The sequence below is a fragment of the Lycium ferocissimum genome, chromosome 7 (genome assembly GCF_029784015.1).
Source record: "Lycium ferocissimum isolate CSIRO_LF1 chromosome 7, AGI_CSIRO_Lferr_CH_V1, whole genome shotgun sequence".
In the NCBI taxonomy this organism is placed as follows: Eukaryota; Viridiplantae; Streptophyta; class Magnoliopsida; order Solanales; family Solanaceae; genus Lycium; species Lycium ferocissimum.
The window spans coordinates 30,693,578-30,708,785 of record NC_081348.1 but is presented as its reverse complement, the minus strand read 5'-3'; the positions used below and the strand labels follow the sequence as shown (position 1 = coordinate 30,708,785).

Here is a 15,208-nt window from a genome sequence, read left to right as displayed (position 1 = left end):
GACCGTCTTTAACCAAATAAAATGGAATTTACACTTTCATCAAACTTTTAAGTTGAAATCTTTTAATTGGTCGTCCATGGGACATCAATTAAATTAATACTTAATGTAGTTTTTGGGTAAAGTAAACACAATGGGCCCTCATTCCGACATTTCTATTTCCTCCACATATTTCTTAGCTGATCGACATCACTTTATTTATAATAATAATTCCATACATTTTTCTATTGAATCCCCTTTGGCGACTACAGTCTGCCCGTTGTAATTTTTATATTCTTCATAGAAATATATCCAATTAAGGAAAGATAATCTAATTAGAAGTTTTAATTAATTAGTGGAGTTCAGATTAAATGTCATGTCTCATCTTTTTGGCACGCATCTTTCTTGTTCAATAAAAACTAGTCACCCTTTGTGGTTGAAGAAAATTGTGAAAACTTAAGAAGAGTAAAACTTTGATTTCTAGTCTTCAAATTGCGCTAATGGGTGTGCTTGTAAGTATTTGAATTGCTTAATTTTGACTTCGGAATAACTCAATTCTTGTTTTAGTTGGCCACTGATATCTTCGATTTTGGAGGCCCTCATGAATATTAAATTTTGAATAATTGTCAAACACGCGGTACATCTCCGAACATTATTGCGGTCCAAAACCACATGCAAAAAATGCATATAAAAAACAATGCTACAAACATAATGAACAATAAGTAGTACTCCATATATCATTCAGGAAGAGGGGTTCTATAAGTTATTCTTGGATCTCATCTCTGAGTGCCGGATCCACTCCCCGTCCACTTACGAAGGAAAATAATTTTATTCAAAATCTCATAATTTGAATGTGCTCTATAATTCTTCACAACAGAAAATAGCTAATAGCATCCTATTTGTAATAGTACAAAATCTACTTCCGGCTAAGATCATAACCTTATGCCATTCAAAGATTTTATTTTCTATTACTTAAAAATTGTCTCCTTCTTCTTAACGGGAAAAATAAATGGCATTTGGAAATAGGAATATTATTATTTTCATTCCCACATCAGTATTGCTTATATAGAAAAAACGCAATACCAACCAAAGAGTTGACTGGTAAGTCGGTTGTAAAATTAGTATACATGCTACAGCTGCAGGTGTAATATTTGGATATTACTGAACTTTTTCTTTCTTTTTACCGAGGTGTAAAATTACTATACATGCTACAGGACTTGGCGCTGTTTCAGATTACCGAGGACATGACCTTGATGGCGAGGTTACGAGGGCCGACAGGCAGGCGTAGAAGAGTATAGCCTCGCTTTTCTGTCGCACTAGCAGGCGTAGCTTTGCTCTATTTTTTATTGCCCTATGTTTCCTGCTTTTATGTGTTGGGTATTGTCTCTTCATGTTGTTTTATCATGACTTCTTTGCTCTTGTTTTTTCTCATTTTCGCATTGCTTTGATTTGCCCTGTTCAGATCCGACTTTTCTCCCCTTGTTTTCTTGTTTTCTTTTGAGCCGAGGGTCTTTCTAAATGCCTCCCTACCAAGGTGCAGAAGGTCCGACATTTAACCTTCCCTGCACCCCACACCTGCAGTGATTCAACTGGGTATGTTGTTGTTGTAGTTGTTGTTGTTTCTTTCTTTTTACCCTACAGTCTCTCATTCAAATAGAACATAAATAGTTAAAAATGTTGTATCAATTATTTTGACCAATTATGTGTACTTGTTGCACGGCTCTAGCTCTGATTGGATACAATGAAAGTTGACATCTTATTATAGCATTATTTCTTACGGAAAAATAGTTACCGTTACTTGGTCGACTTCTATTTCCTATTTATAGTAACTTTTGGTTATTCATCAAAATGTTAGCTAACCTTCAGTTGTCTCTATGGATGCCACCTGAGACGAACTGTATGACATTGTCCTTCAAATAAATAGCGTACAAGTTATTAGACCAACAACTGATAATTAATCATATCAACATAATTGCGTTATCTTGGAACTATAATAATATAATAATAAAAAACATAGAAGACTCTGCTATGTGGACCGCCAAACTATTTAATTAACTCAATCTTGCTCGGCCATCCAAGCTTATCCACGTATTCTGTTACGAAGTATCTTAGCATATAAAATTATTTGTCCCTATTAGTTAGAATTATTCTTTCGTTTCGACAGAAAACTATAGTTTGACAGCTTACAATGTTTAAACAGAAGAGTTTATTTCAGCCCCTACCTCACACGGTTAGTTGAATAGCAAATTAAATATATAGATAATAGTACATATTTAATAATGCTCTCATCACAAAGTATTTGACAACCTATATGACTCGATCATGTTATTAATTTAGAATGAGATTTCCATTATTTTAAACGGGAATATTGTTAAGTAAAACACAATAAAACATACTTAATCTTCCCAAAAGGCATCAACTGTTGATACATGCATGCATGATGCATATCACATTATGTCTCATTTAATTTTTTTAAAAGTAAGAAATCATTTTACGAATGGTTAGAACAATATCTTAATATTCTCACATAATTATGAACTCAACCGAATTGTTCGGTCTACTGGAAACAATCCAATTTTTAGATATAGTCAAAGAAAGATAAAAGAACTCTTGATATTTCTTATGTCTCAATTTATATAATACTCTTTGCAATTTGAAGAGTCTCATTTTTTTTTTTTTTAATAATTCCTTTTATACAATTTTAACAACTCTCAAGAATTTTATATTCAATCAAAATTGAACTTTATGTATAATTATTTTTAACAATTACAATTTTCTTCTACTGCCACAAATATAACATAGTGTATAACTGAAATCAAATATCTAAAGAGTGTATAACTGAAATCAAATATCTAAAGCACCAAATAAATCAATTACCATCATAAAAATAAAATAGAAATAATCTTTTTTTGGCCTGATGAATTAAAACCAAAAGCGTATAGGTTGTAAGTTGCAACCATAATCAAGATTAACCTTAATTTTCTGTCATTATGCATTAGAATGTAAATTGAACATCCGTTTTAGCTAATAACAAAATTTTTAAGTTTCTAATGATTTAAATAATAGGAGTTTCAAACCTCTACTGATGGCATATTAAAATTGAGGGAAAATAAGAAAAAAGAAAAGGATGGAGATATTGTCTTGAATCTTTGATATACCTCCTGTTCTATTTATAGGAAATTCTTCCTTTTTTGGTTTGATTGAGAAGATCCCACACCTCTTTTATATTTGAAAGTTTTTCTCACTTAATATTTTTACATTATTCTTGAAGATATGCTCCAATCTAATACTCCTATGAGTTTGAATAATGTTTAGTTGAAGTTGAAAAAAGAATATTTAATATTAAAGTAAGTATTTAAATTGTATTTGGACATAAATTTTACTCGAAAAAATAAATTTTTAACCCTCTTTTCTTGTACAGTTTTACTATTTCTCCTGAGTATCCACAAAAAATTTCCAGCTAATGATTCGGGTTTAGAACTTGGTAAATGGTAAGTTTCAAAAGGAAAAAAATAGTTGCAAGTGAATCATGGCCAAAAAATTACTTAAGGAGCCGTTTGGACATGAGATGAAATCATGTTTGATACGCATGCAATCAATTTCTTAAGTTGCAGTTTTTTTATAAATATAAAAATCCCACAAGTTGTGAAAACCATCAAAATTTTCTCAATTCTTATACAATCTTACCAAATGAGTAAATCATAGTTCATAATAAAATTAATACGCTACTAGAAGACCTTTCTAAAAAATATAACATCAATTGATCAAACTTTAGTTCAATAAAAAGGAAAATTTAACATGAATAGTAATATAACTACTCTTTAATATAATCCTCTCACATGGTACGAACAATATATCTACCAACTTATGATTTTTAAACGTGATTAGTAAATATATCTACCAACTTATGGATCTATTTTTACAAAATATAAACGTATGAGTCAAATTTTATATTTATATTTTTTGAAATTATGATTTTAAATTTCAAATCATATCTTTTTGAATGATTTAAAATTTCATCTCATGAGATAAAATGAGAGATGAAATCGCATATCCAAACGCCTACTTATTTTACAAAAATATCTTGACGAAATCAAGGTCAATATAGATGTTTAGTATTCACCTTATTTTAAGACAGTAATACTGGTACACAGGAAGTTGCACACCACATGTTTAACGTACGCTCTATGTATGTCACTGTACACATAAACCAAACTCTCTTGTCTTCTCTTTTCTTACCTTTTAAAGGATCTATAACCAACGTAATCTTTTAATGGATTCTCTTCTTCTTTTCTCTCCATTATATTTCTCAGTTCACCTCATCAGAATTTCTTCACTTTCCGGCAATCATTTTCTTGATTTTCAGACCCGTCAATAAATCTCCGACCATATATTCAACCGGAAGTAAAATAAAAGGTGGTTCACATGGTCCTTACTTTTAGTCATGTTACATAACAAAAGGGTGTTATTTGGTTAATCAAGTTGTTTTTTTTTTTTTCTTTTTTCTTTTTTGCTTTGTTTACGAAGAAAATGAAGAAAAAGAGATGTAGTAGTCAAGTTTTCAACTTTCAATAATCGTAAAATCTGTTCAAAAGTTATTTGGGGATTGTTTTACCTATAAAACACTAGTCAAGTTTTTTTTTTTTTTTTTTTTTGTTTGCTTTGTTTCAAGAAAATGAAGAAAAAGAGATGTACTATAGCAAAGTTTTGAACTTTCAAGAATCGTAAATTCTATTCAAAAGCTATTTGGGTTTTTTGTTATTTATGTTCTCAGCCAATCAACTTGTTTTTGTTAATTGAGAAAATGGTAAAAAAAGGGACAAACTTTTTAACTGTAAAGAAGTTGTCTTTGTCTGTTTATGCTAAAAATACCATGGGGGGAAATTCTTTAGAGTTAATGGATTGATGGGTGTCTGTTCATTCTTCTGACATTTTTCTGTTGTTGGAATTCCAAGTTGGAGTTCGTATATTCCGCTTTCTTTGCATAGTTAAAAAGGTTGTTTAATCCTTCTCCTGATTTGTCATTTTTGGATATTTCTGTATTTTAAAACCTGTAGATTCTTAACTTTCTAACTCAGATCACATCCCTTTTTACCTCAGCCAAGTATATCTAATTACTTGATTCATGTCATGTTGTGTGTGTGTATTATTCAGTTTTTTACTAAATAGTGATATGCATATTTTGGGGGTTGTTGTGCCTATAAAGCTCAAGACTATTTTACCTTTCTGCTGCAGGGGTATTTAGGTAGCTAAATTAAAGAAGGCAGGAAATGGGGCATTTTTCTTCCATGTTTAATGGATTAGCAAGGTCTTTTTCGTTGAAGAAAAGAAGGAATAGCTCTGATAATGGGAAGTACAATGCTAGAGAGGCTGTTGAAGCTATGGCTAAAGAAGCCAAGAAAAATGACTTGATATTAAGGTCCCCAGGGACTGTAAACGTTGATGGCTCTAAGAATTTTGCTTCATTATTCTCCAGAAGAGGTGAAAAAGGAGTTAATCAAGATTGCTTCATTGTTTGGGAGGTATATTTCCATCATCACCCTTTTTATGATTATTAATTTGGTCTATGTATACTAGTCTTTGGATCTTTTCATTGTGGTTTCAATGAATTTATAGTAACAGTAAGTTTTGGTATTTGCAGGAATTTGGATGCCAAGAAGATATGATATTTTGTGGTATATTTGATGGGCATGGACCTTGGGGTCATTTTGTGTCAAAGAAGGTTAGAGAATCGATGGTGTCATCGTTGCTTTGCAATTGGCAGGAGAGTCTTGCTGAGGCTTCAAGTGATCCAGATTTGGATTTAGATTCTGATAAAAAGCTTCAAAGATTTAACATATGGAAGGACTCATTCCTGAAGACATGTGCAGCTGTAGATCAGGAGCTGGAAAATCATCCTAAAATTGATGCATTTTACAGTGGAACCACTGCTTTGACAATAGTCAGACAGGTAAATTCTTTCTTTCTTTTTCTCTTTGGAGTGTTCCTCCTGCTAAATTGTTAAACAGATTATAAGTGAAACTCAATGTAAGAAAAATGTGCTGAATTGTTGAATTTTTACTGTTATAAAGGCTATTGTGACAGTTCTCTTTTTTCTTCCATTTTGTTTTTGAATGTGGAAATGGTAAATGAAATGATGTTTTTACTACTTAGAAAAAGTGTTTAGCATGTTGACCCTGCAAATAGTAAATTGTGGAGAATCTATGGTTGAAGCCTGAGAAATGAAACTGCTTTCTAAGAGACAGCTTTTTTGAAAAACTTTGTCTTCTTTTTAGCTTCTGTCAATGAACATCTAGGAAATTGACCATCTCATCTCTGGCCTCGACCCTAATGTATGACACAAGGATTTTATTTTAAACTTCATTTTGTTTTATGTCTCTGCAGCAAAATGAACTTACTGCATAGTTCCCTGATCAAGAAAATTTGCTTAATCATCTTAGTGTTTGTTGTATTGCAGGGTGAGGTTATTTTTATAGCAAATGTTGGCGACTCACGTGCTGTATTGGCTACCACTTGTGATGATGGCAACTTAGTACCAGTTCAGCTCACTGTTGATTTCAAGCCTAATCTACCTCGTGAGTAATCTATATACCTTCATCTTCCTCTCTATACTGGACACAAAACAGCATATATGTGTACAACAAGTTGGTTATATGAATCCCCATTGTACATGTTGCTCTAATTAAGAGAATGTATATATATATATATATATATATATATGGTATTTTAGTTTGATGTTTCTTTTTCTTTCTCTTGCAGAGGAAACTGAGAGAATAGAGCAGTGTAATGGTAGAGTATTTTGCTTAGATGATGAATCTGGGGTGCACCGATTATGGTTGCCCGATGAAGAATCCCCCGGATTGGCGATGTCTAGAGCCTTCGGGGACTATTGCGTGAAAGATTTTGGTCTAATTTCAGTTCCTGATGTGACTCAGAGGCATATCACAACTAAAGACCAATTTGTTGTGCTGGCAACGGATGGGGTATGTTTTGGCCTTCTAGGTTGTTCCCAATTATAGAATTAGTCTATGTTGGACAATCACGTCTTCATCTCTAATAGTACCATATTTCTTATTTAGGCACATAGAACAAAAGTAGGTAGGTCAAAATGATAAGCATGACCTGATAAAGATTCATCAGTTCAACAGAAGCTGTTGACCACAATAAACGAACCTAGGTTTTGAGTTATCTTCTTAAGTATATATTCTTTGATGACAACTAAGTGTATTTTTTATTTATGCAGGTGTGGGATGTTGTTTCCAACCAAGAGGCTGTAGAAATTGTATCCGCAACTCCAGATAGGGCAAAAGCGGCCAAGCGCCTGGTTCAATGTGCTGTTCGTGGTTGGAAACGCAAGAGGAGGGGGATAGCAGTAGATGATATTTCAGCAATTGTACTCTTCTTTCATTCCAATCATTTCTGTCAGCATATTTACCCTGTAACTACACCAAAATAACATTTGATAGAAAAGGGAAGTTTCTATCTCGCTCTCTCTCTCATATTCTCCCTGCCTGCCTTTGGTTGGTTTAGTTTTTCATATTTTAATCATGAAATGGTCTCGATTGGTATTAGTGTAGATACGGCAAAGTCATTTTATTGGATCGAACAAGTTGTGATCTGGTTGATACTTTTCTTCATAGTAGTGCACGTTGCAAGGCTAAGCCGCGAATGCCACCAAGAACTCGTCCACATGCTTGCATGTTGGAACATGTATAAAACCTTAGATTTAGGCGCTCTTGAGTGAAATTCTCACTTGCCTTTGGACCTTTCTTCCTCCAAGAGGTTTGCATGTTACAAAAGACATTATCCTAAGATTTAGGTGCTCTTTAATTAAGTGAAGTTCCCACCACCTGAAGTTTGGGAAAAATCAATCTAATGGTTGTTGACAATTAACGCACCTGATTGAGTGTGTAACTACATTAATTCAGATATCATTGTAGAGGATGCATTCCACTCCTATTGCACATGGTTAGTAACAAAAGCATGAAAAATGGCAGAGTGTCATGTGAGCATTATTAATGAAGAGTAACATTGTAAGCATAAAGCTTTATCCTAAAAGGCCATGGTCATATGTATCAGACCCCTTGTTCCATATAGTAAACAGAATCATTGGTCAAGATACATCACTCGATCATTGCCCTGTCATTTCTCTTGCTTGTATTGTCTTACGTTGCTAGGCTTTCCTAATTGGTCTTTCGAAGTTTTACCAAGTAGTTTCTTTAGTGAAATTTGATGATAGGCAACGCATTTCTTTTTTTAAGAACTCCGAGTTACTGGAAAGAAACTTGAAAAATACTTCCAACAACAATATTTCTCCATTAAAGAATACTTCCAACTTCCAAGTGGTGCAACAATGATAGAGCTAGGCAACTTGAATGATGAAGCTAAAGTTCAAAGCATACATTAAATGAAGACTAGCTGCAATTGGAGGAGAAGTGCTAAATTTCCTGCACTAGAAATACTGGGGAAGCCACCCTAACCTAGGACCGGACTAAACAAAGAGTTAAATGCACGTGTGGCTGAAAAGTCATTGCCCAAGAAAATAAGAAAACAAAGGCAATTTTGCCGCACCTTGTCAACAAGGAAATTAAGGCCACCTATAATTTGTGCAGCCCAAGCAGCCATTTCAAACAACTGCGAGAGGGATAGTATTTGTTTATTCAAGTTTGAGATTTCAGAAACTGAGACTTAGCTAAGAAGCTAAAGTTGTAACAGATAGAAACATAATGCTCCTTGCATGTTGTTTGATCCGAACTGACAATTATATACCCATTAAGGACCTGTTTATCCATGAGAATCATTCACTTTTTTCTAGAATAATTTTTTTGCTTCAATCGAAAATCAGTGTTCTGTTTTAAAATTTTCAAATCCAACTTGGAGTTGGATTTCAAATTTGGAGAAGTGCTCCAAACCTGTTTTCCAACTCCAACTTCATAAATTCCAAATAAAGTACAAATAGTCAGAATGTATGACCAAACACCAACTGAGTACTTAAAATAGAACAACATACACAAGTTGAACCTGGCCAGTCATAAAGAATGCACTGAGGCAATTAAAGATCAGTGAGATATACATTTGATCCAAAATACAATTCCAAAATCTCCCACTGCTTGATCACTAACCCAACTACCAGGGTTTTAGTACTAGACATAATCCGGATAACAGCCAAAACCTACTAAATCTAAAACAAGATACTAATACTATTATAATACCGCAATGTTTCAAGTTAAGGTCAAATTTTTATACTCCAGTGGATCCAAAGCCACCAGATCCCCTCACAGTTGCATCAAGATCATCAACCTCCTCAACTTCTGGTGTCACAATTTTCTGAATAATAAGCTGAGCTATCCTGTCACCAGCCTTGACTTCAAAATCAACATCAGAATGGTTGAACAAAACAACTCCAACCGGCCCTCTGTAATCAGCATCTATAACACCAGCTCCAACATCTATAGAATGCTTCCATGCCAGACCAGATCGAGGCGCTATAGAAAAACCGACAAAAAAAATCAGTCCTGAGAAACCAGCTCTTTGAGGGTTCTATGGATGCTTACTGCAGAAAATGTTTTACCTTGAAAACTCATTTTTAATCATTTTCTAATAAAATCAATTGTCAAATTTTGATTGGGCATAGACATAGGTAAATATGATAAATCATACAAAAAGTGTAACAATAAAGCTTCATTCCAAAGGCAGATCTCTGATTTAAATTCAATGGATTCAATTTTTAAGATTTTTCTAATGAACCCATTACATTTTTATGAATCATGGAATAAAGAGACACTCTACTTAGTCTCCTGAACTAAATTCTTGAGAAAAAAGAATTCTGCTTGATCCTGCTTACTAGATTTCTCATTTATTATGGGTTCATAATTTACTACTATATTTGTTGCAATATTGTTGAATTTTTACATGTGAAACTTATGATCCACATCGAAAGTACTAGGTTCAAAGAAACACAATATCGTAATGGTTGATCCACCCCTGCTTTTTTCATTTTAATGATAAGATAATATTATTTCTCTCAAAAACTGAAAAATAACTTCACTAAGAAAACTGGAAAAAACGGCTACCGTGGTCCCAAACACATCTAGAACGAATAATTTTCAAAAATGCGGAAAAACAATTCTGAAAAGGTATAAAAGAAATTACCAATACGAGCATAGGTTCCTTGAGGAAGAGCAATAGTGAGATCTGTGGGTACTAGAGCCTTGCCTCTTGCAGGCACTTTAGTCTCTGCAGCACTATACACCAATAAAACAAACAATTTAGAGAAAAATTCCAACATAGATTTAATAAAATCACTGCAAACAAACCTGGATAGATCATAACCAGCAGAAAGAGGGGAACCTCTGGAAGGCAAAACAGCGTTTTCAGAGAGCTTTTTGACTCGAAAAAAGGGGATTTCAGGGGTATTGCCGTGTTGGGTGTGGTCTAGTTTTTGAATCTTAGGAGAAGGCTCTTTGATTTCAGGAGAGTTGATCTGCGTTTCTGCCATTTTTGAAAGTTGCAAAGGAGTTCCTGAGAATGGTAGGGTCTGAAGAGAGGTTTATTTAGGGGGGATTTTGACAAAAATGAAATGGCGCCAAATATTCCCGCCTTGTTTTCTATTGGGAAATGGGGATGTAGAGTTCCCATTCGGTTCACCTTAGTACCTAAAAAGAAAACACATGTAGGAGGCTCCTTAAACTCCAAGGGGTCGTTTGGTAGGTAGTCAAAATTATTTCGGGACTAATTTATCCCATCTATTGGGATTATTTTATACCACCTAAAAAATGGTATAAAATAATCCCAGTATAAGTGGAATAAGAAGGTATAAGTTGGGATATTCCAGCACTAATTTTTGTACCATGTTTGGTACAAGGTATAAATTTATCGTAGTATAAATTTATACCTTCTACCAAACATGGTACAAAAATTAGTGCTGGGATATCCCAGCTTATACCTTCTACCAAACGACCCCTAAGGAGTCATTTGGTTGGAAATAAGTTATTTCGGGATAAGTTATAGTGGGATTAGTTATTCCATCTTTCCATAGGGATAAAATAATACTACAATCCTAGAATAACTAATCTCGCTATTAGTTATGCCACCATTTTATCCCAATCAAACGTGGGATAAATTCATCTCAAATATAATTTTGGAATTATTTATCCTTATCCCTTGTACCAAACGAGCCCTAATAAGTTCACTTTTTCTAAAAACTGGTATGCTCAAGTCATTTAGTAGGTGTTTGGCCATGAAAACCAAATATTTTTTCACTTTATTTGGATTTTTTAAGTTGTAGTTGAAAATGGAATTGTGATTAATTGTAGTTTTTGCAAAGAATATTTAGTTATTTGAATGTACTGTAAAATGAAAAAAAGAGAAAACATGATTTGGGTTTTATGTGTGTTATACCCTATTTTAACAGAAGCCAAAAAATAGTTTACAACATCCGGGTAATTCCGGGGTTATTTTAAAGTAAAGGAGTCGCCACCTAATTATTTATGGTGAATTAGGACACCTAAGGTTAATTAAAGTAATTATCTGAAGTTGATTTAAAATCTACGAAACCAAAATTCTAGGTAAGGGTTCTACTAATCTAGAGGGAAGGTATTAGGCATCCTCTAAATTCCAGTAATAATGGTTAATCCGACCGGACTCAAATTTAATTAGGCCAAGTGTAAATATTATAGAAAAGAAAATAGTTTCGTAAATATTACTAGAGTTTAAAAGAAAATATGCTATTTAAGATAATACTTGTAAATATAGTCAAGGTTTTAAATGAAGGTATAATAATGTTGCTTAAAATAACGCCTGTTGGACAACATAATAATTTGCGTAAAAGAAGATTCTAAATATTAAATGAGATTTAAAGATATTGCTAAGGCCTTAAATGAAAAATATAGTAATGTTAAAAAATGAGATTTGTAGAAAATAGGATAATTTGCCCATGAATAATAGCCTTTAAAAGGTGACTTGACAAATGTGATCTTTACATAAAAAATGATATTATATGAATATGATGAAGTAGAAATGCTTAGACTTATATTCTTAAATATGATAAAAAGGCCATGAATTTCTTTCTATTTTTTATCACTCTTATTTAGCGTTATTTAGACTAAAACGTGCATGATTGGAAAATGTATTCATAAAATATACTTGAATTTATATTTGCGTGTTAGTGATGTTTTGAAATTGCTAATACGGAAGAATGAAAACATGATCTTAATTCAAAATATGTGCTTATGGCTTCGTCCTTGAAAATCAATGGCTTTAATATAGATAAATATTATAGACATTATAAATAAATTAATATGGAAGAAGAAGATTTAAACTAAGGAATTAATTATTGTTTCTTCCTACCCATTTTGCTAGAATCAAACCCGCTAATTCCGCTAAGGCTCGCCTAATCTAAGCAAATAAAACAAATAAAGCGTTAGTCATGTAATTTCAAATTAAATGCGCAAAATAAATAAAAAGATAGGAGAGTAAAATAATTGAAATGGGCTCGACCCATTGAGGACTGTCTTTGTTCACGTTTATTGGGCTTAGACCCCGATTTCTATTTTTGTTCGGCTACGGACAAAGTCGGGCACGAGAAGATTGCGTTGGGCTTTTAGCCCAACACCAAATACGGAAAAGAGCCCGAGGTGTACGGTGGTCATGCAAAAGAAAAGAAAAGAAGCTTGGATTAGTATATAACCCATAAAATAAAGCTAAACACGGATGAGGCAAATTCAAACAAACCAGTAGTTTTTACTAAAACGGGGGGATTAATTAATTAGTTTGGGGGTCATTAGCGAGGCAAGGCACAAGTAACAATTGTAATACGTAAATTGACGGGGAATTTGAGAGTCAATATGGTCTTAAGTTTAAAGGTAAAAAGTAACAATCAAGTAACAAAATTGCGATAGCTCCTATCGGTCTCTATGGAAGCTAACTTAAACAATCTTTAAGCAAGGTATTGTATCACGTTAGCTTCTCAACAGAACAAAGAGAATAAGATTTTGAATCAAACCATAACTAGGGAACAAGGCAGGCTTAAACACAATTCATCATTGAGCACATCTGAGAATATGTTTAGGCTATAAGGTAGGAAGAACGGATCGATTTACCCAGGGAAAATCCCACTCCAAAACAGAAAGACACCATACATATGTTCAACACTTATACACTAGCATGGTCTTATAGATGATCAAGTAAAGTTTGGAATATCGAAGTTCGGACCCATTCTTATATATCAAGTACGTATAACACGAACAACTTAAGCGGAAAGGGGATAAGGAGGACCATAGCACAAACAACTATTTCCCATTTATCCCACATGAACAGAACAGTAGATCCTTGACACAAATTCATATTCAACAATCGCAAACTTATGGCTTCAACTTAAAAGAGTAAAACAACATTCATATTCAATTTGATGGGCATACACATTTCCGAACAGACGTACGCTAAACAGATTGAATCAAAACAATCCTCCATTTCAAATTAGGTGTATGATTACTCATGTTTGAATAAAGAGAGAGGACTCAAACTACCTAAGCACATAAGTCGCATTTTTTGGCGATAACAGAAATTCTCGGAACACACATTCTTTACCTCCACAGTTTGATGATATGAGTCTGTTCCAACACCACTTATACTATCAAAACAAAGTATTGTTTGATCACGTAATAAAAAAATGTTTTAATCAATTTCTCCCTTATCAACATTTAGCCTAATCATGTTTTAACCGAAAAACACTGGATTTCCGTTTTTATCTAAGTGGAAATCTAAACAACAAGAAATACCATTTAGACTACTGCACATTAAACCGAGCTCCACTGAATAAACATGTAAACACAGAGCATGCAACACACATAAAGGACATTAAAGAACAGAGTTAAACACGGAAAAATCACACATACAAGCAGAGAATTACGAATACCAATCAGAATTGAGTCGAAAAATGGGAGAAAAAGGCGGTTTGCATCGACCTTTGTCGTGTGCAGTGAACAGGGCTTTAAAGTCCCAATCTACCCTCGATTCAAAAGTAACAGCAAAAGGGATCAACGACTTAAACGTGAATGTTTCCGGATATAGTGATTTAAAAAAAATGTAGTTATTTGGGGGGAGTTAAGGCGGCTGAAAAAAAACTCTCCTCAAATGTGTAACGAAGTGAATATTTATAGTAGAATCCCTAGGGTTTGTTATGGTTCGGATTGGGCGGGATTTTCTGGTATAGGATTCAAATCGAGTCAACGGACCATTCTGAACGTTGAAATTCTGAGGGGGAAAGGATCGGCCATTAACTCCTTTTCCTCAAATGGCCATGCATGGCCTGATTTTTGCGAAAGATTTCTGTGATTTTGTCGAGTTTGTTGAACAAGACAGAGAGGAGGAAAGAGAGGGGAGTATGTGCTGTGCGCATTACACGAAAGTGGAGGGAGGGAGAGTAGGAAAGAGAGAGAGATGAGGTACGGCATGAGGAGAGAGAGAGAGAAAAGAAGAGATGGATTAGGGCAGATGATGATTTTGTTTAAGAAGGTGGGCTGGACCGGGTCGGGTCGAGTAATTAGAGATAGTGGGCTGATCCGTTAAAATGTGGGCTGATTATTTGGGAGAAAAATGGGCCAATTGGGCTGGTCTGAAAAAGAGTTTTGTGGGCTGATTGGGTTGAATTAAATGTATGGGCCGGTTTATTGGTTCGAAAATGGGTTCTTCTTTTTTCTTTGATTTAATTATTTCTTAGGCTTCTAATTTAATAACTAGTACAACATATACAATGATAATTAGTGATTAATATGTAGAAAATAAAGGACTTGATAAAGTATAATTAATTTAACGAGTACAAAAAATAAAATGATGACGAACCCTTTTGAAATTTGTGATAAAGTAATGCTAGTAATGTGGATAGCAAAATAGTGAAAATGAAAGTAACGATATTAATAATAGTAGAAATAAAAAATAATAGTGAAAATAAAGTGTTTAGCTGGTCAATAAATTTAGAAGCCCGTTAAATAAATAGGAATAAAGGAGGGACGAAATTGGGTGTCAACAATGTGTTTTCCAAATTTCAAATACAACTTCAAGTTGCATTTGGAATTTTCATGGTTAAACCTTGATTTTCAAATTAAATAAAGTGGAAAAAAATCCGGGAATAAAGTGAAATATTCTCATGGCCAAACAGATCCTTAAAATAATGGTACAAACGCTTCTTGCAAATGGAAGTCTATATTTTTTGGATTTGTACAAAAGCAAGTCA

The 15,208-nt window shown here is 33.6% G+C and overlaps 2 protein-coding genes across 2 annotated transcripts; one reads left to right on the top strand and one right to left on the bottom strand.

The window, feature by feature from the left end:
- The first annotated feature begins 4,141 nt into the window (after nucleotides 1-4,141).
- On the top strand, nucleotides 4,142-7,462 carry LOC132064318 (probable protein phosphatase 2C 34). Its single transcript, XM_059457263.1, has 6 exons — nucleotides 4,142-4,392; nucleotides 5,212-5,498; nucleotides 5,618-5,926; nucleotides 6,434-6,551; nucleotides 6,736-6,959; nucleotides 7,220-7,462. The coding sequence occupies exons 2-6, from the start codon at nucleotides 5,247-5,249 to the stop codon at nucleotides 7,430-7,432; spliced, it is 1,116 nt and encodes a 371-aa protein (XP_059313246.1). The 5' UTR covers nucleotides 4,142-4,392; nucleotides 5,212-5,246; the 3' UTR covers nucleotides 7,433-7,462.
- A 1,527-nt stretch (nucleotides 7,463-8,989) lies between these two features.
- On the bottom strand, nucleotides 8,990-10,474 carry LOC132064317 (deoxyuridine 5'-triphosphate nucleotidohydrolase). The gene is made up of 3 exons (XM_059457262.1): nucleotides 10,293-10,474; nucleotides 10,129-10,220; nucleotides 8,990-9,461 (listed from the first exon to the last, which is right to left on the bottom strand). Exons 1-3 carry the CDS (start codon nucleotides 10,472-10,474, stop codon nucleotides 9,217-9,219), a joined length of 519 nt encoding a protein of 172 aa, XP_059313245.1. The 3' UTR covers nucleotides 8,990-9,216.
- Nucleotides 10,475-15,208: the final 4,734 nt, after the last annotated feature.